Below are 26,159 nucleotides of genomic sequence, written 5' to 3'. Positions count from 1 at the left end.
GGCACCATTTAATAGACCATAGCTTGTATTGAAAAAAAAATAATAATAAATGGGGGTGTGAAATGGAAAAAGAAAAGCCCCCACAATTCCATTTTTTTTTTGTGTTTACTATGCTCTAAAAATGACTATTGCAGTCATCCAGAAAACAGCAAACGGCGATTTACCAATTATGTTTATTTAAAAAAAAAATTATTTTACATTTTTTTATTTGTTAAACTGGGATGATTATAATTTTTATATTTTAAAAAACTTTTATTTTTACTTTAACCACCTCAGCCCCCCTAGACCAGGCCACTTTTTACACTTCTGCACTACACTACTTTCACGGTTTATTGCTCGGTCATGCAACTTACCACCCAAATGAATTTTACCTCCTTTTCTTCTCACTAATAGAGCTTTCATTTGGTGGTATTTCATTGCTGCTGACATTTTTACTTTTTTTGTTATTAATCGAAATTTAACGATTTTTTTGCAAAAAATGAAATTTTTCACTTTCACTTCAGTTGTAAAATTATGCAAAAAAAACGACATCCATATATAAATTTTTCTCTAAATCTATTGTTCTAAATGTCTTTGATAAAAAAAAAATATGTTTGGGTAAAAAAAAAAAAAATTGTTTGGGTAAAAGTTAGAGCGTTTACAAACTATGGTACAAAATGTGAATTTCCGCTTTTTGAAGCAGCTCTGACTTTCTGAGCACCTGTCATGTTTCCTGAGGTTCTACAATGCCCAGACAGTACAAACACCCCACAAATGACCCCATTTCGGAAAGTACACACCCTAAGGTATTCGCTGATGGGCATAGTGAGTTCATAGAACTTTTTATTTTTTGTCACAAGTTAGCGGAAAATGATGATTTTTTATTTTTTATTTTTTTCTTACAAAGTCTCATATTCCACTAACTTGTGACAAAAAATAAAAACTTCTATGAACTCACTATGCCCATCAGCAAATACCTTGGGGTGTCTTCTTTCCAAAATGGGGTCACTTGTGGGGTAGTTATACTGCCCTGGCATTCTAGGGGCCCAAATGTGTGGTAAGTAGGTAAATGACCTGTGAAATCGTAAAGGTGCTCTTTGGAATGTGGGCCCCTTTGCCCACCTAGGCTGCAAAAAAGTGCCACACATGTGGTATCGCCGTACTCAGGAGAAGTTGGGGAATGTGTTTTGGGGTGTCATTTTACATATACCCATGCTGGGTGAGATAAATATCTTGGTCAAATGCCAACTTTGTATAAAAAAAAAAAAATGGGAAAAGTTGTCTTTTGCCAAGATATTTTAATTTCAAACTCCTTACCACACATTTGGGCCCCTAGAATGCCAGGGCAGTATAACTACCCCACAAGTGACCCCATTTTGGAAAGAAGACACCCCAAGGTATTTCGTGATGGGCATAGTGAGTTTATGGAAGTTTTTATTTTTTGTCACAAGTTAGTGGAATATGAGACTTTGTAAGGGGAAAAAAAAAAAAAAAAAAAAAAAAAAAAAAAAAAAATCAGCATTTTCAGCTAACTTGTGACAAAAAATATAAAATTCTAGGAACTCGCCATGCCCCTCACGGAATACCTTGGGGTGTCTTCTTTCCAAAATGGGGTCACTTGTGGGGTAGTTATACTGCCCTGGCATTCTAGGGGCCCTAATGTGTGGTAAGTAGGTAAATGACCTGTGAAATAGTAAAGGTGCTCTTTGGAATGTGGGCCCCTTTGCCCACCTAGGCTGCAAAAAAGTGTCACACATGTGGTATCGCCGTATTCAGGAGAAGTTGGGCAATGTGTTTTGGGGTGTCTTTTTACATATACTCATGCTGGGTGAGAGAAATATCTCGGCAAAAGACAACTTTTCCCATTTTTTATACAAAGTTGGCATTTGACCAAGATATTTATCTCACCCAGCATGGGTATATGTAAAATAACACCCCAAAACACATTGCCCAACTTCTCCTGAGTACGGCGATACCACATGTGTGACACTTTTTTGCAGCCTAGATGCGCAAAGGGGCCCACATTAATTTTATGAGGGCATTTTTAGACATTTGGATCCCAGACTTCTTCTCACGCTTTAGGGCCCCTAAAATGCCAGGGCAGTATAAATACCCCACATGTGACCCCATTTTGGAAAGAAGACACCCCAAGGTATTTAATGAGGGGCATGGCGAGTTCATAGAAATTATTTTTTTTTGGCACAAGTTAGCGGAAATTGATATTTTATTTTTTTTCTCACAAAGTCTCCCTTTCCGCTAACTTGGGACAAAAATTTCAATCTTTCATGGACTCAATATGCCCCTCACGGAATACCTTGGGGTGTCTTCTTTCCGAAATGGGGTCACATGTGGGGTATTTATACTGCCCTGGCATTCTAGGGGCCCTAAAGCGTGAGAAGAAGTCTGGAATATAAAAGGTCTAAAAATTTTTACGCATTTGGATTCCGTGAGGGGTATGGTGAGTTCATGTGAGATTTTATTTTTTGACACAAGTTAGTGGAATATGAGACTTTGTAAGAAAAAAAAAAATTATTTCCGCTAACTTGGGCCAAAAAAAATGTCTGAATGGAGCCTTACAGGGGGGTGATCAATGACAGGGGGGTGATCAGAGAGTCTATATGGGGTGATCACCCCCCTGTCATTGATCACCCCCCTATAAGGCTCCATTCAGATGTCCGTATGTGTTTTGCGGATCCGATCCATGTATCCGTAAAAAATCATACGGACATCTGAATGCAGCCTTACAGGGGGGTGATCAATGACAGGGGGGGGTGATCAGGGAGTCTATATGGGGTGATCACCACAGTCATTGATCACGCCCCTGTAAGGCTCCATTCAGACGTCCGTATGCGTTTTGCGGATCCGATCCATCTATCAGTGGATCCGTAAAAATCATGCGGACGTCTGAAGGGAGTCTATAGTCTATATGGGGTGATCAGGGGCGATCAGGGGCTAATAAAGTGACGGGGGGGGGGTGTAGTGTAGTGTAGTGGTGTTTGGTGCTACTTTACTGAGCTACCTGTGTCCTCTGGTGGTCGATCCAAACAAAAGGGACCACCAGAGGACCAGGTAGCAGGTATATTAGACGCTGTTATCAAAACAACGTCTAATATACCTGTTAGGGGTTAAAAAAAATCACATCTCCAGCCTGCCAGCGAACGATCGCCGCTGGCAGGCTGGAGATCCACTCGCTTACCTTGCGATCCTGTGAACGTGCGCGCCTGTGTGCGTGCGTTCACAGGAAATCTCGCGTCTCGTGAGATGACGCATATATGCGTGACTCTGCGCAGGGCTGCCGCCTCCGGAACGCGATCCTGCGTTAGGCGGTCCGGAGGCGGTTAATCACTGTACTTTTTAGTCCCCTCAGAAGACTTGTACAGGTCCTTTTAAAAAAATTAGCATATTGTGATAAAGTTCATTATTTTCTGTAATGTACTGATGAACATTAGACTTTCATATATTTTAGATTCATTACACACAACTGAAGTAGTTCAAGCCTTTTCTTGTTTTAATATTGATGATTTTGGCATACAGCTCATGAAAACCCAAAATTCCTATCTCAAAATTAGCATATTTCATCCGACCAATAAAAGAAAAGGGTTTTTAATACAAAAAAAGTCAACCTTCAAATAATTAAGTTCAGTTATGCACTCAATACTTGGTCGGGAATCCTTTTGCAGAAATGACTGCTTCAATGCGGCGTGGCATGGAGGCCTGTGGCGCTGCTGAGGTGTTATGGAGGCCCAGGATGCTTCGATAGCGGCCTTAAGCTCATCCAGAGTGTTGGGTCTTGCGTCTCTCAACTTTCTCTTCCCAATATCCCACAGATTCTCTATGGGGTTCAGGTCAGGAGAGTTGGCAGGCCAATTGAGCACAGTAATACCATGGTCAGTAAACCATTTACCAGTGGTTTTGGCACTGTGAGCAGGTGCCAGGTCGTGCTGAAAAATGAAATCTTCATCTCCATAAAGCTTTTCAGCAGATGGAAGCATGAAGTGCTCCAAAATCTCCTGATAGCTAGCTGCATTGACCCTGCCCTTGATAAAACACAGTGGACCAACACCAGCAGCTGACATGGCACCCCAGACCATCACTAACTGTGGGTACTTGACACTGGACTTCAGGCATTTTGGCATTTCCCTCTCCCCAGTCTTCCTCCAGACTCTGGCACCTTGATTTCCGAATGACGAGCAACAGTCCAGTGCTGCTTCTCTGTAGCCCAGGTCAGGCGCTTCTGCCGCTGTTTCTGGTTCAAAAGTGGCTTGACCTGGGGAATGCGGCACCTGTAGCCCATTTCCTGCACACGCCTGTACACGGTGGCTCTGGATGTTTCTACTCCAGACTCAGTCCACTGCTTCCGCAGGTCCCCCAAGGTCTGGAATCGGTCCTTCTCCACAATCGTCCTCAGGGTCCGGTCACCTCTTCTCCTTGTGCAGCGTTTTCTGCCACACTTTTTCCTTCCCACAGACTTCCCACTGAGGTGCCTTGATACAGCACTCTGGGAACAGCCTATTCGTTCAGAAATTTCTTTCTGTGTCTTACCCTCTTGCTTGAGGGTGTCAATGATGGCCTTCTGGACAGCAGTCAGGTCGGCAGTCGTACCCATGATTGCGATTTTGAGTAATGAACCAGGCTGGGAGTTTTTAAAAGCCTCAGGAATCTTTTGCAGGTGTTTAGAATTAATTAGTTGATTCAGATGATTAGGTTAATAGCTCGTTTAGAGAACCTTTTCATGATATGCTAATTTTGGGTTTTCATGAGCTGTATGCCAAAATCATCAATATTAAAACAAGAAAAGGCTTGAACTACTTCAGTTGTGTGTAATGAATCTAAAATATATGAAAGTCTAATGTTTATCAGTACATTACAGAAAATAATGAACTTTATCACAATATGCTAATTTTTTTTTAAAGGACCTGTATATTCAATGTCCTGATCGCGTGTGCCATAGACTGCAATAGAATAGTATTGCAATCTATAGGATTTTCACTGGCTACCTGTTAGGCCTCATGCACACAACAGTATGTATTTTGCGGTCCCCAAAAAACGGATCCGCAAAAAATACGGATGAGATCCGTGTGCATTCCGTATTTTGCAGAATGGAACAGCTGGCCCCTAATAGAACAGTCCTATCCTTGTCCGTAATACGGACAATAATAGGACATGTTCTATTTTTATCTGCGGAACAAAAATAAGGACATACGGAAATGGAATGCACATGGAGTACGTGCTTTTTTTTTGTGGAGCCATTGAAATGAATGGTTCCGTATACGGTCCGCAAAAAAATGGAACGGACACGGAATGAAAACACGTTCGTGTGCAAGAGGCCTAAGGGTCCATTCACACGTCCATAGTGTATTGCGGATCCACAATACACCCGGCCAACACCCCCAAAGAACTGCCTATTCTTGTCCCCAATTGCAGACAAGAATAGGACATGGTCTATTTTTACAGAGCCGCGGACCGGAAGATCGGGGGCGCGCTCTGGAAACGCGGGTAGCACACTGTGTGCTGTCCGCATCCATTCCGTCCCCATAGAGAATGTATGGGTCCGCACCTGTTCCGCAATTTGCGGAACGGATGCGGACCCATTATTACGGATGTGTGAATAGAGCCTTAAGCTGAGCTTCAGACATGGCTTTGCAGGCAGATCCCTATGACAGGCCTGAGAGCCTTAACAAGACCCCAGGCTGTCATAGCAACCGATCAGCAGTGGGGTCCCTGATTGGTGGACAGAGGGAGCCCTCTCACTTTGCCTAACCCCCCCTCCAATGTTAATTTGCATGTGTATCAAACCGTTTTTTTACACAATAAAAGCACACAGAGCTATGGGGAATGGGTATTGCGGATGTGCTAGCGGCCATCTAGCAGCCCATGTCCTCAGCTCTATACACAAAATCCCGGTGACAGGTTCCCTTTAACAACCCATTGGTATTGTTCCGGTGTATCTAAAGAGTGAAGTCTGCAAATACTCCAGTTTCTAGGGGAGAATATCTCCAGACATTCAGAGCCTTACAATACTGAGTAACTTTTAGGGTAGAAGGGGAACATACAGTGTAATGTACTGCGACACACAGATCTACTGAAAAGATTATACTTGCATTACCTTAGTGGTGTCAAATGAGCTAAAACCCATCATCTTCATCATTTCAATCTCCTCTTCAGTCTTTCCTTCAAGTTCCTCCGCTGCAGAAAAAACGTATATGATTAGAGCTGGCCTTTATAAGCGTCTACAGTGGGAGGAGGATTTATACAGAGAAAAACTGTCAAATGTTTATATGGATTATAGGTAGCTATAACTCACAGATAGCCCAGTCATTTATTAATCTGAAATACACCTAAATTAGGCATATTTCAGGTGACATGGCGGAGCAATGGTTAGCTGCGCCGCAATCTGCGACTTTTCCCCGATCACGCAAGGTCTAAAGAAGGGGGCGGGTCAGCAGGCCCATCTCATTCATCATTTTCTACGCCTGTTGTAGGCAAAGGTCCAAATGTAAGCCAGCTAGGAAGAGGTCTTACATTTAGAACTGGCGCTGGATGCCCCGAAGTTATGGGGAGGCTGGCACCTCTTCATAACTCTGGGGGATCCACCGCTAGTTATGGGGCTTTTTTAAGACGGGCGGCTAAAACGTGTGCAGTTAGCCTTGTAGTGCAGGGGCATTTGTAAGTCTGCAGGATGGGGGGAACTAACTCTCCTTGGGGAGAGAGCACCTTAATCAGCGTGAGGAGACGGGTTCCCCACTAACTGACATACAGGCCATCACACGGGATCATCTCACATGCAATCTCCAATCCTCACAAGACCTTATTCCCTACTCGTATCTGCTCTTTCCACAATCACCTCCAATTTATTCTCCCTTTCATCCCCCTATATTTTGGAACATATCAGACTCTTATCTACATTGGAATCCTTCAAAAGAAACCTGGAAACCCACCTCTTCAGACAAGCCTACAACCAGTGACCCTGCTGCCACTACAACACTGTATGACCAGCTTTACCCTCGCCAAATAATTTAGGCTACAGGAAGAAAGTGTATGCAGAACCAATGGAAGGAATGTGGTTTTCTAAGGCTACTTCACACTGGCGGTAGCAGGGTCCGGCAGACTGTTCCGGAGCAAACTTCAGAGGGCACGGTGGGCTAGCGTTAGCACAGATCCGGCGAGGAGCAACCTGCTGCCGCCAGTGTGAAGGTAGATTTAGCACAGTGGCTGATGCTGGCGTAGTCTAGATATTAACTACCTGCGAGGAGGCTTATTTTGTACAAGAATCATGCGCCTGAATTTTGGTACATCAAAAAAAATCACGTTCCTTTTCAGCAAAGGCAAAAATCAGTGCCTGCAAGACATAATACACGTGGCACACAGCCTCCGTGGTTTAAACCTCATATAAAAGGCACGCTCACCTGTCATCTCCCGCTCCTTGACCATTTTTGAATCTTTACCATCTTTGTCGTCATCACGTCTACCAGGTGAGAGGCTGGAAGACCTGTGCCGGCGGGGTGACCTGATAACCACAAAAAAAAAAAAAAAACATAGCGATCTCAAAGCTCTAATTCACAGTATAGTGGAATCCCAGCTGTGGTCTACAAAAGGATATGCAGTCCCCACCCCCATGGGTGCTGCTCCCTGCTATGTATTTTCCACAATGCTGGCTCTGCTTCATCAGCCATGACCAGTCACATGCTAGTTTTAGGCAATTAATTGAAATATAATAGTTGAGTTACCTGCTTCTATGGAGTCCCGGGGTCCACGCTCTGACAATGAAGTCTGATGCCCTGGAGGAGGGGCCCCTCAGCATTCTGACAGTGGTTGGGGATAGCCCTGTATATACAAGTTTTATCCTATACCCAGGACCTGCTGTATGGGAGGCCGCATCTTTAGTAATCCCTGCTCCCTTACACGGTGTCTCCTCCAAAGACATGGAGTACTCAGATTTAAAAGAACCTCAAGCTCCTACCACATTAGCTACTGCATCATAAAGGGTACATGCATGTACAGTCGTGGCCAAAAGTTTTGAGAATTACATAAATATTGGAAATTGGAAAAGTTGCTGCTTAAGTTTTTATAATAGCAATTTGCATATACTCCAGAATGTTATGAAGAGGGATCAGATGAATTGCATAGTCCTTCTTTGCCATGAAAATTAACTTAATCCCAAAAAACCTTTCCACTGCATTTCATTGCTGTCATTAAAGGACCTGCTGAGATCATTTCAGTAATCGTCTTTTTAACTCAGGTGAGAATGTTGACGAGCACAAGGCTGGAGATCATTATGTCAGGCTGATTGGGTTAAAAGGGCAGACTTGACATGTTAAAAGGAGGGTGATGCTTGAAATCATTGTTCTTCCATTGTTAACCATGGTGACCTGCAAAGAAACGCGTGCAGCCATCATTGCGTTGCATAAAAATGGCTTCACAGGCAAGGATATTGTGGCTACTAAGATTGCACCTCAATCAACAATTTATAGGATCATCAAGAACTTCAAGGAAAGAGGTTCAATTCTTGTTAAGAAGGCTTCAGGGCGTCCAAGAAAGTCCAGCAAGCACCAGGATCGTCTCCTAAAGAGGATTCAGCTGCGGGATCGGAGTGCCACCAGTGCAGAGCTTGCTCAGGAATGGCAGCAGGCAGGTGTGAGCGCATCTGCACGCACAGTGAGGTGAAGACTTTTGGAAGATGACCTGGTGTCAAGAAGGGCAGCAAAGAAGCCACTTCTCTCCAAAAAAACATCAGGGACAGATTGATCTTCTGCAGAAAGTATGATGAATGGACTGCTGAGGACTGGGGCAAAGTCATATTCTCCGATGAAGCCTCTTTCCGATTGTTTGGGGCATCTGGAAAAAGGCTTGTCCGGAGAAGAAAAGGTGAGCGCTACCATCAGTCCTGTGTCATGCCAACAGTAAAGCATCCTGAGACCATTCATGTGTGGGGTTGCTTCTCATCCAAGGGAGTGGGCTCACTCACAATTTTGCCCAAAAACACAGCCATGAATAAAGAATGGTACCAAAACACCCTCCAACAATCCAACAACAGTTTGGTGAAGAACAATGCATTTTCCAGCACGATGGAGCACCGTGCCATAAGGCAAAAGTGATAACTAAGTGGCTCGGGGACCAAAACGTTGACATTTTGGGTCCATGGCCTGGAAACTCCCCAGATCTTAATCCCATTGAGAACTTGTGGTCAATCCTCAAGAGGCGGGTGGACAAACAAAAACCCACTAATTCTGACAAACTCCAAGAAGTGATTATGAAAGAATGGGTTGCTATCAGTCAGGAATTGGCCCAGAAGTTGATTGAGAGCATGCCCAGTCGAATTGCAGAGGTCCTGAAAAAGAAGGGCCAACACTGCAAATACTGACTCTTTGCATAAATGTCATGTAATTGTCGATAAAAGCCTTTGAAACGTATGAAGTGCCTGTAATTATATTTCACTACATCACAGAAACAACTGAAACAAAGATCTAAAAGCAGTTTAGCAGCAAACTTTGTGAAAACTAATATTTGTGTCATTCTCAAAACTTTTGGCCACGACTGTATATTGCCCCCCTCTGACAGGTGGTACTCCCAGGGCACTCTAAATGGGGTTCTCTTGGGACAGATGGTATTCCCATTGAACAGAACAGTGCTGGTGATTAGAGATGAGCGAACTTCTGTTTTAAGTTCGGCGTCTAAAGTTCGGCTTCCGGTTAGCGGAGGATCCCGATATGGATTCCGAATTCCGTTGTGGTCCGTGGTAGCTGAATCAATAATGGTCATTATTGATTCCGCTACCACGGACCACAACGGAATTCGGAATCCATATCGGGATCCTCCGCTAACCGGAAGCCGAACTTTAGACGCCGAACTTAAAACAGAAGTTCGCTCATCTCTACTGGTGATACTTTCAGGGGCCCAGGCTACTTCTGAATCTGTCCAAGTCACTTCCCTGGCGTGTGGCCTATGCATGCCAGAGAAACCGCTGCCCGCCAGGATGGAAACAGAGGAGAGGGTCACACCGCAGTCTGCCGGGCAGATCACTAACAAAATAATCGTTCAGTAAATGGAATCAAGGTAAAATGTTTAATTAATGGTGATTTTAATTCAGGTCATAATCACCCAGTCCTAGTACATGGTAGTGTAGAGCTGACCATACACGTTACAATGTAAGGGGGTACGAGGACCTCTACTACTGTATCCCCCAAGTCTGGTTTCAGGGTAAGGAAGTATTGGGCATGTCGGATTTCACTATGTGCACGCGGTTCCTTCTCTAGGCCAGCAGCAGCTTATTCGCCTCTCCCTACTGAAGTAAACATGCACCCTCTCCAAATACAAGTGTGCACGTTTACGAGGTAGATGGGGGTGAGGCGAGGGCACGAGGTGTGGATTTAGCTGTCAGCCGATTATTTATCCCATAATATTAGGGTTATGGCAAACATAAGCTGAAAAGGAGGCCTAGGACAGTCTGAAGCACCTGCAGTCTCATCAGTGTTATGTTTCTCCCTCATGCTTTACACTGCAGCTCTGTGTGCTCAAATTGGTTTCCGTGTATGAGAACAGGTGATCAAGGCACGCCAAGATGATTTCCCCTACAGTCAGTACAGGTGAGTTGAATACAGCAGAATGGCATGCAATATCATACTGTAATGAAAGCTCCTGTTATAGCCACAAGCATTGATGCTAATTAGTGATTTTCTTTTTTAGATCTGCCATCACTTTATGATCAACGAGAGTCTGACTTCTAGGTCTCCGACCAATCCTTAGAATGAAGGAAATGCAGCTCCTTCCCTGCACAGCAATGCACCTAGCCATTGCAAGGGAACAAGGAACTTCAGCCCAGCTCCACTCAAATGAATGGGGTCAGCAACAGTTCCCAGCTCCACTCAAATGAATGGGGTCAGCAACAGTTCCCAGCTCCACTCAAATGAATGGGGTCAGCAACAGTTCCCAGCTCCACGGCAGCGCTGTGCAGGAAAATGTAGAAGAGTACACAGTGCTACATAGTGCAGTGCATTTCCTTCATTCTCAGTACTGGTGAGTGTTGCTCAGGTCGGACACCTACCAATCGTATCATCAGGGCTAATCCTAGAGATATGTCCCCACTTTACAAGATGGGAATAATTCTTAAAGGGTTTTTTCAGGAATTATTAACAATTTAGTTATGGCCCCTAGCGTGGATCACCTAATGACAGAGTCCTACTTAGCTGGTCCGATCCTGCGCCCTGGGTCCCGTTCCTCTTTGAAACATGTCACCACTGAAGCCAGTCACTGGCTAAGGCTACTTTCACAATTGCGGCAGGACGGATCCGACATGCTGTTCACCATGTCGGATCCGTCCTGCGGCTATTTCGCCGTGCCGCCGCTCCGTCCCCATTGACTATAATGGGGAAGAGGGGCGGAGCTCCGGCGCAGCACGGCGAAAGCCGCCGGACTAAAAAGCCTGACATGCAGTAGTCCGGCGGCCTTTCGCCGTGCACCGCCAGAGCTCCGCCCCCATTATAGTCAATGGGGACGGAGCGGCGGTCCGGCGGCACGGCGGAATAGCCGCAGGACGGATCCGACATGGTGAACAGCATGTCGGATCCGTCCTGCCGCAAGTGTGAAAGTACCCTAAGGCTACTTTCACACCTGCGTTTAGGTGCGGATCCGTCTGGTATCTGCACAGACGGATCCGCACCTATATGCAAACGCTTAGATCTGTTCAGAACGGATCCGTTTGCATTACCATGAACAAAAAAAAAAAAAAAAGTTTTTATTTTTTTTGTTCATGATAATGCAAACGGATCCGTTTTGACTTTACATTGAAAGTCAATGGGGGACGGATCCGTTTGAAAATTGAGCCATACTGTGTCAACTTCAAACGGATCCGTCCCCATTGACTTACATTGTAAGACTGGACGGATCCGTTTGCCTCCGCACGGCCAGGTGGACACCCGAACGCTGCAAGCTGCGTTCAGGTGTCCGCCTGCTGAGCGGAGGACAAACTGTGCCAGACTGATGCATTCTGAGCGGATCCGCATCCACTCAGAATGCATTAGGGCTGGACAGATCCGTTCGGGACCGCTTGTGAGACCCTTCAAACGGAGCTCACAAGCGGACACCCGAATGCTAGTGTGAAAGTAGCCTTAAGTGTCACAACTGACCATGTCCGTATTCGGCCAGGCGTAAACAAGCTGGTGAATGAAAGATGGCTGAACAGGACCCGGGGTGCAGGACTGAAGTGGTGGGGAGGAGATAAGTAAGAATTTTTCATCAGGGGCCATAACTAAATGGTTTTATACCCACATAACAGTGAAGTATATCATTCTATGGTCTCCATGTGGAATTTCCAGTCCAGGCAGACTGGCCAAATATCGGTGTGTATATATCTGTATGCAGGCAGACTGGCCATATATCAGTGTATATATCTGTATGCAGGCAGACTGGCCATATATCAGTGTATATATCTGTATGCAGGCAGACTGGCCATATATCGGTGTGTATATATCTGTATTCAGGCAGACTGGCCATATATCAGTGTATATATCTGTATGCAGGCAGACTGGCCATATATCGGTGTATATATCTGTATGCAGGCAGACTGGCCATATATCAGTGTATATATCTGTATGCAGGCAGACTGGCCATATATCAGTGTATATATCTGTATGCAGGCAGACTGGCCATATATCGGTGTATATATCTGTATGCAGGCAGACTGGCCATATATCGGTGTGTATATCTGTATGCAGGCAGACTGGCCATATATCGGTGTGTATATATCTGTATGCAGGCAGACTGGCCATATATCAGTGTGTATATATCTGTATGCAGGCACACTGGCCATATATCTGTATATATCTGTATGCAGGCACACTGGCCATATATCGGTGTATATATCTGTATGCAGGCAGACTGGCCATATATCGGTGTATATATCTGAATGCAGGCAGACTGGCCATATATCAGTGTATATATCTGTATGCAGGCAGACTGGCCATATATCAGTGTATATATCTGTATGCAGGCAGACTGGCCATATATCGGTGTATATATCTGTATGCAGGCAGACTGGCCATATATCGGTGTATATATCTGAATGCAGGCAGACTGGCCATATATCAGTGTATATATCTGTATGCAGGCAGACTGGCCATATATCAGTGTATATATCTGTATGCAGGCAGACTGGCCATATATCGGTGTGTATATCTGTATGCAGGCAGACTGGCCATATATCGGTGTATATATCTGTATGCAGGCAGACTGGCCATATATCGGTGTGTATATCTGTATGCAGGCAGACTGGCCATATATCGGTGTGTATATATCTGTATGCAGGCAGACTGGCCATATATCAGTGTGTATATATCTGTATGCAGGCACACTGGCCATATATCTGTATATATCTGTATGCAGGCACACTGGCCATATATCGGTGTATATATCTGTATGCAGGCAGACTGGCCATATATCGGTGTATATATCTGAATGCAGGCAGACTGGCCATATATCAGTGTATATATCTGTATGCAGGCAGACTGGCCATATATCAGTGTATATATCTGTATGCAGGCAGACTGGCCATATATCAGTGTGTATATCTGTATGCAGGCAGACTGGCCATATATCAGTGTGTATATCTGTATGCAGGCAGACTGGCCATATATCGGTGTATATATCTGAATGCAGGCAGACTGGCCATATATCGGTGTATATATCTGAATGCAGGCAGACTGGCCATATATCGGTGTGTATATATCTGTATGCAGGCAGACTGGCCATATATCAGTGTATATATCTGTATGCAGGCACACTGGCCATATATCGGTGTATATATCTGTATGCAGGCAGACTGGCCATATATCGGTGTGTATATATCTGTATGCAGGCAGACTGGCCATATATCAGTGTGTATATCTGTATGCAGGCAGACTGGCCATATATCGGTGTATATATCTGTATGCAGGCAGACTGGCCATATATCGGTGTGTATATCTGTATGCAGGCAGACTGGCCATATATCAGTGTGTATATCTGTATGCAGGCAGACTGGCCATATATCGGTGTGTATATATCTGTATGCAGGCAGACTGGCCATATATCAGTGTGTATATATCTGTATGCAGGCACACTGGCCATATATCGGTGTATATATCTGTATGCAGGCAGACTGGCCATATATCGGTGTGTATATATCTGTATGCAGGCACACTGGCCATATATCTGTATATATCTGTATGCAGGCACACTGGCCATATATCAGTGTGTATATATCTGTATGCAGGCAGACTGGCCATATATCAGTGTATATATCTGTATGCAGGCAGACTGGCCATATATCGGTGTGTATATATCTGTATGCAGGCAGACTGGCCATATATCGGTGTATATATCTGTATGCAGGCAGACTGGCCATATATCGGTGTGTATATATCTGTATGCAGGCAGACTGGCCATATATCAGTGTGTATATATCTGTATGCAGGCAGACTGGCCATATATCGGTGTATATATCTGTATGCAGGCAGACTGGCCATATATCGGTGTATATATCTGAATGCAGGCAGACTGGCCATATATCAGTGTATATATCTGTATGCAGGCAGACTGGCCATATATCGGTGTGTATATATCTGTATGCAGGCAGACTGGCCATATATCGGTGTGTATATATCTGTATGCAGGCAGACTGGCCATATATCGGTGTATATATCTGTATGCAGGCACACTGGCCATATATCAGTGTATATATCTGTATGCAGGCAGACTGGCCATATATCAGTGTGTATATCTGAATGCAGGCAGACTGGCCATATATCAGTGTGTATATCTGTATGCAGGCAGACTGGCCATATATCAGTGTGTATATCTGTATGCAGGCAGACTGGCCATATATCGGTGTGTATATCTGTATGCAGGCAGACTGGCCATATATCAGTGTGTATATCTGAATGCAGGCAGACTGGCCATATATCGGTGTGTATATATCTGTATGCAGGCAGACTGGCCATATATCAGTGTATATATCTGTATGCAGGCAGACTGGCCATATATCGGTGTGTATATATCTGTATGCAGGCAGACTGGCCATATACAGGGAGTGCAGAATTATTACGCAAGTTGTATTTTTGAGGATTAATTTTATTATTGAACAAGAACCATGCTCTAGTCTAAATGAACCCAAAAAACTCATTAATATCAAAGCTGAATATTTTTGGAAGTAGTTTTTAGTTTGTTTTTAGTTTTAGCTATTTTAGGGGGATATCTGTGTGTGCAGGTGACTATTACTGTGCATAATTATTACGCAACTTAGCAAAAAACAAATATATACCCATTTCAATTATTTATTTTTACCAGTGAAACCAATATAACATCTCAACATTCACAAATATACATTTCTGACATTCAAAAACAAAACAAAAACAAATCAGTGACCAATATAGCCACCTTTCTTTGCAAGGACACTCAAAAGCCTGCCATCCATGGATTCTGTCAGTGTTTTGATCTGTTCACCATCAACATTGCGTGCAGCAGCAACCACAGCCTCCCAGACACTGTTCAGAGAGGTGTACTGTTTTCCCTCCTTGTAAATCTCACATTTGATGATGGACCACAGGTTCTCAATGGGGTTCAGATCAGGTGAACAAGGAGGCCATGTCATTAGATTTTCTTCTTTTATACCCTTTCTTGCCAGCCACGCTGTGGAGTACTTGGACGCGTGTGATGGAGCATTGTCCTGCATGAAAATCATGTTTTTCTTGAAGGATGCAGACTTCTTCCTGTACCACTGCTTGAAGAAGGTGTCTTCCAGAAACTGGCAGTAGGACTGGGAGTTGAGCTTGACTCCATCCTCAACCCGAAAAGGCCCCACAAGCTCATCTTTGATGATACCAGCCCAAACCAGTACTCCACCTCCACCTTGCTGGCGTCTGAGTCGGACTGGAGCTCTCTGCCCTTTACCAATCCAGCCATGGGCCCATCAAGACTCACTCTCATTTCATCAGTCCATAAAACCTTAGAAAAATCAGTCTTGAGATATTTCTTGGCCCAGTCTTGACGTTTCAGCTTGTGTGTCTTGTTCAGTGGTGGTCATCTTTCAGCCTTTCTTACCTTGGCCATGTCTCTGAGTATTGCACACCTTGTGCTTTTGGGCACTCCAGTGATGTTACAGCTCTGAAATATGGCCAAACTGGTGGCAAGTGGCATCTTGGCAGCTGCACGCTTGACTTTTCTCAGTTCATGGGCAGTTATTTTGCGCCTTGGTTTTTCCACACGCTTCTTGCGACCCTGTTGACTATTTTGAATGAAACGCTTGATTGTTCGATGATCACGCTTCAGAAGCTTTGCAATTTTAAGAGTGTTGCATCCCTCTGCAAGATATCTCACTATTTTTGACTTTTCTGAGCCTGTCAAGTCCTTCTTTTGACCCATTTTGCCAAAGGAAAGGAAGTTGCCTAATAATTATGTACACCTGATATAGGGTGTTGATATCATTAGACCACACCCCTTCTCATTACAGAGATGCACATCACCTAATATGCTTAATTGGTAGTAGGCTTTCGAGCCTATACAGCTTGGAATAAGACAACATGCATAAAGAGGATGATGTGGTCAAAATACTCATTTGCCTAATAATTCTGTACAGGGTGTATCTGTATATATCTGTATGCAGGCAGACTGGCCACATATCAGTGTGTATATATCTGTATGCAGGCAGACTGGCCATATATCAGTGTATATATCTGTATGCAGGCAGACTGGCCATATATCGGTGTGTATATATCTGTATGCAGGCAGACTGGCCATATATCAGTGTGTATATCTGAATGCAGGCACACTGGCCATATATCGGTGTATATATCTGTATGCAGGCAGACTGGCCATATATCAGTGTATATATCTGTATGCAGGCAGACTGGCCATATATCGGTGTGTATATATCTGTATGCAGGCAGACTGGCCATATATCAGTGTATATATCTGTATGCAGGCAGACTGGCCATATATCAGTGTGTATATCTGTATGCAGGCACACTGGCCACATATCGGTGTATATATCTGTATGCAGGCAGACTGGCCATATATCAGTGTATATATCTGTATGCAGGCAGACTGGCCATATATCAGTGTGTATATCTGAATGCAGGCACACTGGCCATATATCGGTGTATATATCTGTATGCAGGCAGACTGGCCATATATCAGTGTATATATCTGTATGCAGGCAGACTGGCCATATATCGGTGTGTATATATCTGTATGCAGGCAGACTGGCCATATATCAGTGTATATATCTGTATGCAGGCAGACTGGCCATATATCAGTGTGTATATCTGTATGCAGGCACACTGGCCACATATCGGTGTATATATCTGTATGCAGGCAGACTGGCCATATATCAGTGTATATATCTGTATGCAGGCAGACTGGCCATATATCAGTGTGTATATCTGTATGCAGGCAGACTGGCCATATATCAGTGTGTATATCTGAATGCAGGCAGACTGGCCATATATCAGTGTATATATCTGTATGCAGGCAGACTGGCCATATATCAGTGTGTATATCTGTATGCAGGCAGACTGGCCATATATCGGTGTATATATCTGTATGCAGGCAGACTGGCCATATATCAGTGTATATATCTGTATGCAGGCAGACTGGCCATATATCAGTGTGTATATCTGAATGCAGGCAGACTGGCCATATATCAGTGTGTATATCTGAATGCAGGCAGACTGGCCATATATCAGTGTATATATCTGTATGCAGGCAGACTGGCCATATATCAGTGTGTATATCTGAATGCAGGCACACTGGCCATATATCGGTGTATATATCTGTATGCAGGCAGACTGGCCATATATCAGTGTATATAGGCACACTGGCCATATATCAGTGTGTATATCTGAATGCAGGCAGACTGGCCATATATCGGTGTGTATATCTGTATGCAGGCACACTGGCCATATATCGGTGTGTATATCTGTATGCAGGCAGACTGGCCATATATCAGTGTATATATCTGTATGCAGGCAGACTGGCCATATATCGGTGTGTATATCTGTATGCAGGCAGACTGGCCATATATCGGTGTGTATATCTGTATGCAGGCACACTGGCCATATATCGGTGTGTATATCTGTATGCAGGCAGACTGGCCATATATCGGTGTGTATATCTGTATGCAGGCACACTGGCCATATATCGGTGTGTATATCTGTATGCAGGCAGACATCATACTGCAATATCAGGTCACAAGAAAAGAAAGTCTACCAGAGAGAAGCAGATGACCAAGCAAGAAAAATGCATGCTGGTACCTGGAGCGGCGTCTATGTGGAGAACGTGACCGGCTCCTCCGTCTCTCTCGGGACCTGGATCGCTCTCGTCTCCTCCTTTCACGCTCTCTGGAAGTGGATCTGGAACGTCTGCGTTCTACCAAACATGAAAACACATTTATTAGGTTGACATCTTGCTGCATTAGAAGACACTACGGTAGAGAGGGGAGGACATCTTACTTTCCTCACATATAACACTGACGTATTCTGAAGCACTATGCAGACATCATTGTCACTCACTGTCCCCAGTGGAAATCACAATCTACGTTCCCCAGATTATTCCTCTTTGCACCAGAGAATCCGACACAAACACTGGGAGAGAATGTCAGGGAATAAGTCCTTTTTACCTGTCATACTTACCTGCTCCGGTGTGCCCCGTCTCCAGCTTGTTTACTTCTGCTGCATCATGGGCATGGTCACATGCTCTGCTGCAGCCAATGACTGGTCTCAGAGGTGATGAGTCCCCAAGTGGCATGTCACTGCTGAGGACAGTCACTGGCAGCAGCTGCACACGTGATTCCATTTGTCTGGAAGTTTCAAAAGCCTCTGTCAGCAAGATCAATCCTAATAAACCAGGGACATTGTCTGGTAGGGTTGATAATGCCGAGTAAAACGACAGGGGTCTTTTTCTGCTTATTTTTATATTTATGCAAATTAACTATTCGGAGCACTACCCCCCCCCCCCCCCCTCTCCCTCTTTGATTGACAGGGCTAGACCTCAATTAGATTTGTGTTCTCACACCTGGGCCGAGCCAGCCCAGTGGATCTGATGCTGCTTTCCGAGCTCACCAGATCCACTGCGCAAGCGCCGAGTTACTGTGTCAAGAACATAGATCTAGCCCTGTCAATCAAAAGGTGAGGGTGAAGGTTGCCAAAGCACAGGGGCATCGAGTTAGAGGTGCTTCGACGGCTCCAGCCAGATTCTTTGGTGATCGAAATAAGAAACTTGCATAAAGATAAAAAGTAATATATCTGGGCAGCAGACTCAGTCTACAGAAAAAAAGAACAGTATAATTTGACTCAGCAGGACCAACTTAATAGGGTTGATCATGCTGACAGGCGCTCTTTAATCACCTCAGCTCCCCTAGCTTAAACCCCCTTAATGACCAGACCACTTTTTACACTTCTGACCTACCCTACTTTCACCGTTTATTGCTCGGTCATACAACTTACCACCCAAATGAATTTTACCTCCTTTTCTTCTCACTAATAGAGCTTTCATTTGGTGGTATTTCATTGCTGCTGACATTTTTACTTTTTTTTATATTAATCAAAATTTACCGAAATTTTTGCCCAAAAAAAAATGACATTTTTCACTTTCGGTTGTAAAATTTTTCAAATAAAACTACATTTCTATATAAATTTTTCTCTAAATTTATTGTTCTACATGTCTTTAATAAAAAAAAAATGCAATAAGTGTATATTTATTGGTTTGGGTAAAAGTTATAGCGTTTACAAACTATGGTACAAAAATTTGAATTTCCACATTTTGAAGCAGCTCTGACTTTCTGAGCACCTGTCATGTTTCCGGAGGTTCTACAATGGCCAGACAGTACAAACACCCCACAAATGACCCCATTTCGGAAAGTAGACACCCTAAGGTATTCGCTGATGGGCATAGTGAGTTCATAGAAGTTTTTATTTTTTGTCACAAGTTAGCGGAAAATGATTTATTTATTTAATTTATTTTTTCTTACAAAGTCTCATATTCCACTAACTTGTGACAAAAAATAAAATTTTACATGAACTCACCATACCCCTCACGGAATACCTTGGGGTGTCTTCTTTCCAAAATGGGGTCACATGTGGGGTATTTATACTGCCCTGGCATTTTAGGGGCCCTAAAGCGTGAGAAGAAGTCTGGGATCCAAATGCCCTCATAAAAGGAATGTGGGCCCCTTTGCGCATCTAGGCTGCAAAAAAGTGTCACACGTGTGGTATCGCCGTACTCAGGAGAAGTTGGGCAATGTGTTTTGGGGTGTCATTTTACATATACCCATGCTTGGTGAGATAAATATCTTGGTCAAATGCCAACTATGTATAAAAAATGGGAAAAGTTGTCTTTTGCCGAGATATTTCTCTCACCCAGCATGAGTATATGTAAAAAGACACCCAACACACCCAAAACACATTGCCCAACTTCTCCTGAATACTGCGATACCACGTGTGACACTTTTTTGCAGCCTAGGTGGGCAAAGGGGCCCACATTCCAAAGAGCACCTTTAGGATTTCACAGGTCATTTACCTACTTACCACACATTAGGGCCCCTAGAATGCCAGGGCAGTATAACTACCCCACAAGTGACCCCATTTTGGAAAGAAGACACCCAAAGGTATTCCGTGAGGGGCATGGCGAGTTCCTAGAATTTTTTATTTTTTGTCACAAGTTAGCGGAAAATGATGATTTTTTTTTTTTTTTTTTCACAAAGTCTCATATTCCACTAACTTGTGACAAAAAATAAAAACTTCCATGAACTCACTATGCCCATCACGAAATACCTTGGGGTGTCTTCTTTCCAAAATGGGGTCACTTGTGGGGTAGTTATACTGCCCTGGCATTTTAGGGGCCCGAATGCATGAGAAGTGGTTTGAAATCAAAATCTGAAAAAAAATGCCCTGTGAAATCCGAAAGGTGCTATTTGGAATGTGGGCCCCTTTGCCCACCTAGGCTGCAAAAAAGTGTCACACATGTGGTATCACCGTACTCAGGAGAAGTTGGGCAATGTGTTTTGGGGTGTCATTTTACATATACCCATGCTGGGTGAGAGAAATATCTTGGCAAAAGACAACTTTTCCCCATTTTTTTTTTATACAAAGTTGGCATTTGACCGAGATATTTATCTCACCCAGCATGGGTATTTGTAAAATGACACCCCAAAACACATTGCCCAACTTCTCCTGAGTACGGCGATACCAGATGTGTGACACTTTTTTGCAGCCTAGATGCGCAAAGGGGCCCACATTCCTTTTAGGAGGGCATTTTTAGACATTTGGATCCCAGACTTCTTCTCACGCTTTAGGGCCCCTAAAATGCCAGGGCAGTATAAATACCCCACATGTGACCCCATTTTGGAAAGTACACACCCCAAGGTATTCGCTGATGGGCATAGTGAGTTCATAGAACTTTTTATTTTTTGTCACAAGTTAGCGGAAATTCACATTTTTGTACCATAGTTTGTAAACGCTATAACTTTTACCCAAACCATTTTTTTTTTACCCAAACATTTTTTTTTTTATCAAAGACATGTAGAACAATAAATTTAGAGAAAAATTTATATATCGATGTCGTTTTTTTTGCAAAATTTTACAACTGAAAGTAAAAAATGTCATTTTTTTGCAAAAAATCGTTAAATTTTGATTAATAACAAAAAAAGTAAAAATGTCAGCAGCAATGAAATACCACCAAATAAAAGCTCTATTAGTGAGAAGAAAAGGAGGTAAAATTCATTTGGGTGGTAAGTTGCATGACCGAGCAATAAACGGTTAAAGTAGTGTAGGTCAGAAGTGTAAAAAGTGGCCTGGTCATTAAAGGGGTTATCAGAGTTAATAAAAAAAAAAAAAAACACTTAAAATCCATCAGGATATACATATAATTTGGTTAAGCTTGATTTCATCAAGTTAAAACCCATATTTGCACCTTTTCATGGTCCTGTCATTGCTTTGTTTACATGCTGCAGTACAAGGTGAGGGGGCGTATAACAACAAAGCCTGAGCTCTGCCTCATGAATATTTCTGGGCGTGAACAACCTGACCTTTCCCGCCCCCTGCTCTGCACTTTGCATAAAAATAAATAAATAAATACACACAGGGCAGAAGATCTCCCTGTCACATTGCAGCTGCACAGTTATGTTATTTTACATACATTTCTTTCATGTTTGGTTTTGTTTCTAGTCTAAAAATTTTCTTTCTGTTATTACAGTATATCAAGGAGGACGTATTTGCACTAATTCCAAATTCCGTCACCATAGAAAATGAATGGGTCCGCACCCGTTCCGCAAAATTGCAGAACAAATGTGGACCCATTTGCGGATGTGTGAATGGAGCATAAGGCTACTTTCACACTAGAGGCAGGATCGATCCAACAGGCTGTTCACTCTGTCGGATCCGGCCAGCCGCTATTTTGCCGTGCCGCTGGACTGCCGCTCTGTCCCCATTGACTATAAAGGGGACGGTGGTGGAGCTATGGCGCAGCACGGCAGTGCACAGCGAGCGGCCACTTGACTAAAAGTCCTGGATTTTCGACTTTTTATGGTACTTTCACACTAGCGTTAGTGTGATCCGGCAGGCAGTTCCATCTTCGGAGCTGCCCGCCGGATCCGCCGATCAGTGTGACAACTGACAGCATTTGTAGACGGATCCAGGTGCGGATCCGTCTAGAAATGCATTGCAATAACGGATCCGTCTATCCGCTTGCCATGTCGATGGACGGATCCCTCTTGCAGTCTTTTTCACATTTTTCATGTTCTGCGCATGCGCAGACCGGAAGGGCGGATCCGTCCTTCAGTTGTTTTGCAACGCCGCATCCGCACAGCAGCTGCGTCGTCGGAGCTGCGTGCCTGCTGGATCCGCCGATCAGTGGGACAAGTGACAGCATTTGTAGACGGATCCAGGTGCGGATCCGTCTAGAAATGAATTGCAATAACGGATCCGTCCAGCGGCACCGTCAAATAGCGGCAGGGCGGATCCGACAGGGTGAACAGCCTGTCGGATATGTCCTGCCGCTAGTGTGAAAATATCATTAGCATTATCTGTATCTAAGCAATATCTATATTATTCAAATATATATTCAATATGGATATTGCTTAGATAAATCCATATATTGGTGGCAGATAGGGATTTTATATAGCTGAATAATGATGATGATCATAATAATGATGGCCAATAATTTATTTATATTTCCCAGGGGGTGTTCAATGTGTACTAGTGTGGGGGAGGGGGGACCCAGGGCTGTAATAACGATCCCCAGATGCAGAGGGGAACGTTTACAAACTGCCACCTCTAGCCCCAGTGAATGCAGGAGGGACAAACATACCCTGTGCTCTGGTTTGTACTGCACATGAGCGATCGCATAGCAGAGCCGAGGCAGTGACAAGAGCTGGAGGGGGAAGGGCACCAGAGGCTCTGACGTCTCGTTTACACAGCCTGGACACTCCCTCAAGCAGAGAGAAGCTTGTAAACGAGACGTCACCAGCAGAGCAGGCTAAGGCTACTTTCACACTAGCGTTCGGGTGTCCGCTCGTGCGCACCGTTTGAAGGGGCTCACGAGCGGCCCCGAACGCATCCGTCTGGCCCCAATGCATTCTCAGTGGAGGCGGATCCACTGAGAATGCATCCGCCTGCCAGCGCTCAGCCTCCGCTCCGCTCAGTGAGCGGACACCTGAACGCTGCTTGCAGCGTTCGGGTGTCCGCCTGGCCGTGCGGAGGCGAGCGGATCCGTCCAGACTTACAATGTAAGTCAAGAGGGAAGGATCCGCTTGAAGATGACACTATATGGCTCAATCTTCAAGCGGATCCGTTCCCCATTGACTTTCAATGTAAAGTCTGAACGGATCCGCTCAGACAACTTTCACACTTAGAAAATTTTCTAAGTTATAATGCAGACGGATCCGTTCTGAACGGATGCGAACGTCTGCATTATCGGAGCGGATCCGTCTGATGAAACATCAGACGGATCCGCTCCGAACGCTAGTGTGAAAGTAGCCTTACTGACGTCAGGTGTAACATGACCCTGAACTGAACTGGCCAAACAGTGATAGATAGGTGATGAAAGTGATTTTAATAATCTTTCACTGGTCTACAATAAATGCAATTAGAATAGATTTATTTAAGCAAGATAACCCCTTTAAGGGTGTTTAAGCTAGGGGGGCTGAGGTGGTTAAAGGGAACCTGTCACCTGGATTTTGGGTATAGAGCTGAGGACATGGGTTGCTAGATCGCCGCTAGCACATCCGCAACACCCAGTCCCCATAGCTCTGTGTGCTTTTATTGTGTAAAAAGAAACGATTTGATACATATGTAAATTAACCTGAGATGAGTCCTGTCCCTGAAATGAGTCCAGCGTGAAGCAGCCCCGCATCCTTCAGAATCTCCTCCTTGCTCCCTGATATCACAAAGCTAGAGCGCTGTAATCTCGCGCAGTGTCGCCATAGTGTTCCTTCCCTGTGCTGGCATCAGCCTCGGAACGAAATGCGCTAGCTCACGCATTGCGAGATTACGACGCTCTAGCTTTGTGACGTCGGGGAGCAAGGAGGAGATTCGGAGGAAGCGGGGCGGTGCTGGGCTCCTTCACGCTGGACTCATCTCAGGGACAGGACTCATCTGAGGTTAATTTGCATATGTATCAAATCTGGTTTTTTTACACAATAAAAGCACACAGAGCTATGGGGACTGGGTATTGCGGATGTGCTAGCGGCCATCTAGCAACCCATGTCCTCAGCTCTATACACAGAATCCCGGTGACAGGTTCCCTTTAAAGGACGAGAGAGCTGGCCTGCCCTAGCCGAGTGCCTGGCTGCAGAATGACAACTGGAGCAGACGAACCTCTGACGCCGGCTGTTTAACCATTTGATCACCACGCATGGTGAAAGGAGGCTATCTGCGCACTAAACCTGATGCGGCATGGGGTGGGTCAGCCGGACTCAGGGGTGAGGGCGTAAACGGACAAGCCGCATACATACAATCCGCACCTAGTGTCAGGTGGTGTGAATTACGCTGCAGAAAGTGTACACCGCATGCGGATGAAATAGAAGACTCCTCCGCACGGATTCCCTCAGTACCAGCGGCCGGCAGGGGTCATGTGCGGCACCTACTGGAAGCTCGGGGCGCCCCTCAATGCTGTAGCCATCTGTCAGTTATATGGTGAGGCTCTGGTGTATGGGAAATACAAGGACCGCACGTTGTATGGGATGGTTAGTTAAGCAGTTGTCTCGCACATTCCTGCGCCACCATAAGCCTATAACCGGCGCCTGTCTAGGACACAGAACCCCAACATCCAGCTCTCACCTCTCCGCCTCTCCGGGGACCGGCTCCGGCTGCGAACCATCTCCTCGCTACACCGGAAAAACACCGCCTGGAAAGGTTTCCAGACACTGCGCGCACCCAAAACCTTTCCCCTAACAACAAGCCTACAACTGCAAGGTTCCGGCCGGAAGTCAACAAGCCTGCGGTGTCATGTGGTTTAGGATCCTGCAGGGGGCGCGGGCCGGGCATCACAGCAGAAAAAGGATTGGATTTATGCCTGAACGCAAAACTGGTTGTAACCAATCACGGCACAGCTTTCATTTCTTATTATGGCTTTGAACAAAGAAAGCTGTGCTGTGATTGGTTGGCAAGAGCTACAAAGCTAGTTTGTCTATTAGGCTAGGTTTACATTTGCTGCACATTTTTCATTTATCTTTTTCAGCGCTGGAACAAAAAATAAAAAAATAAAATGATGCACCAGATCCTATAAATGCTGGACCTCATTGACAGACACCCCATGGGCTCCAGTGACTATAATGGGGTCCATCATTGTGCAGGCGGCAGTTTTATTTGCCCCAATCTGCAATGGAGTCTCCGAACAGACCCACCTCTGCAGATGTGATCCTAGCCGCCTATATCTGCCCCTTATACAGGCAGTTACAGTGGGGGGAGGCAATGTACTAGGGGGGGGGGGGGGGGGGGGGGGGGGGGGACAGGTGTACTGGTTAGGGCTGCCACCTTTCCCATAAAAAAATACTTGCCAAGTTAAACCACACCCCAAAGGGGGTGTGATTGTGGGGTGTGGCTGTCATACTGTGGCTCCCAAAATTTTTGATGCCTCTATTAGTGCCCCCAGCATGAATAATGCCCCCATTAGTGCCCCCCAGTAAGAGTAATGGCCCCATTGGTGTGCACCAAAAT

The 26,159-nt window shown here is 44.7% G+C and overlaps 1 protein-coding gene across 1 annotated transcript in view; it reads right to left on the bottom strand.

The window, feature by feature from the left end:
* SNRNP27 (small nuclear ribonucleoprotein U4/U6.U5 subunit 27) overlaps positions 1 to 25,421 on the bottom strand; it is a 38,814-nt gene extending 13,393 nt beyond the window's left edge. The window contains exons 1-4 of the mRNA XM_040414423.1: positions 25,281 to 25,421; positions 18,261 to 18,375; positions 7,386 to 7,486; positions 6,086 to 6,165 (exon numbers count right to left, since the gene is read on the bottom strand). Coding sequence (XP_040270357.1) covers positions 6,086 to 6,165; positions 7,386 to 7,486; positions 18,261 to 18,375; positions 25,281 to 25,320 — 336 coding nt within the window. The 5' untranslated portion in view covers positions 25,321 to 25,421. The remainder of the gene's footprint in view (positions 1 to 6,085; positions 6,166 to 7,385; positions 7,487 to 18,260; positions 18,376 to 25,280) is intronic.
* Between the last annotated feature and the right edge of the window lie 738 nt (positions 25,422 to 26,159).

The sequence above is a fragment of the Bufo bufo genome, chromosome 1 (genome assembly GCF_905171765.1).
Source record: "Bufo bufo chromosome 1, aBufBuf1.1, whole genome shotgun sequence".
NCBI lineage: Eukaryota > Metazoa > Chordata > Amphibia > Anura > Bufonidae > Bufo > Bufo bufo.
Note: the sequence above shows the minus strand (reverse complement) of the source record. Positions and strands in the feature narration are given on the sequence as shown.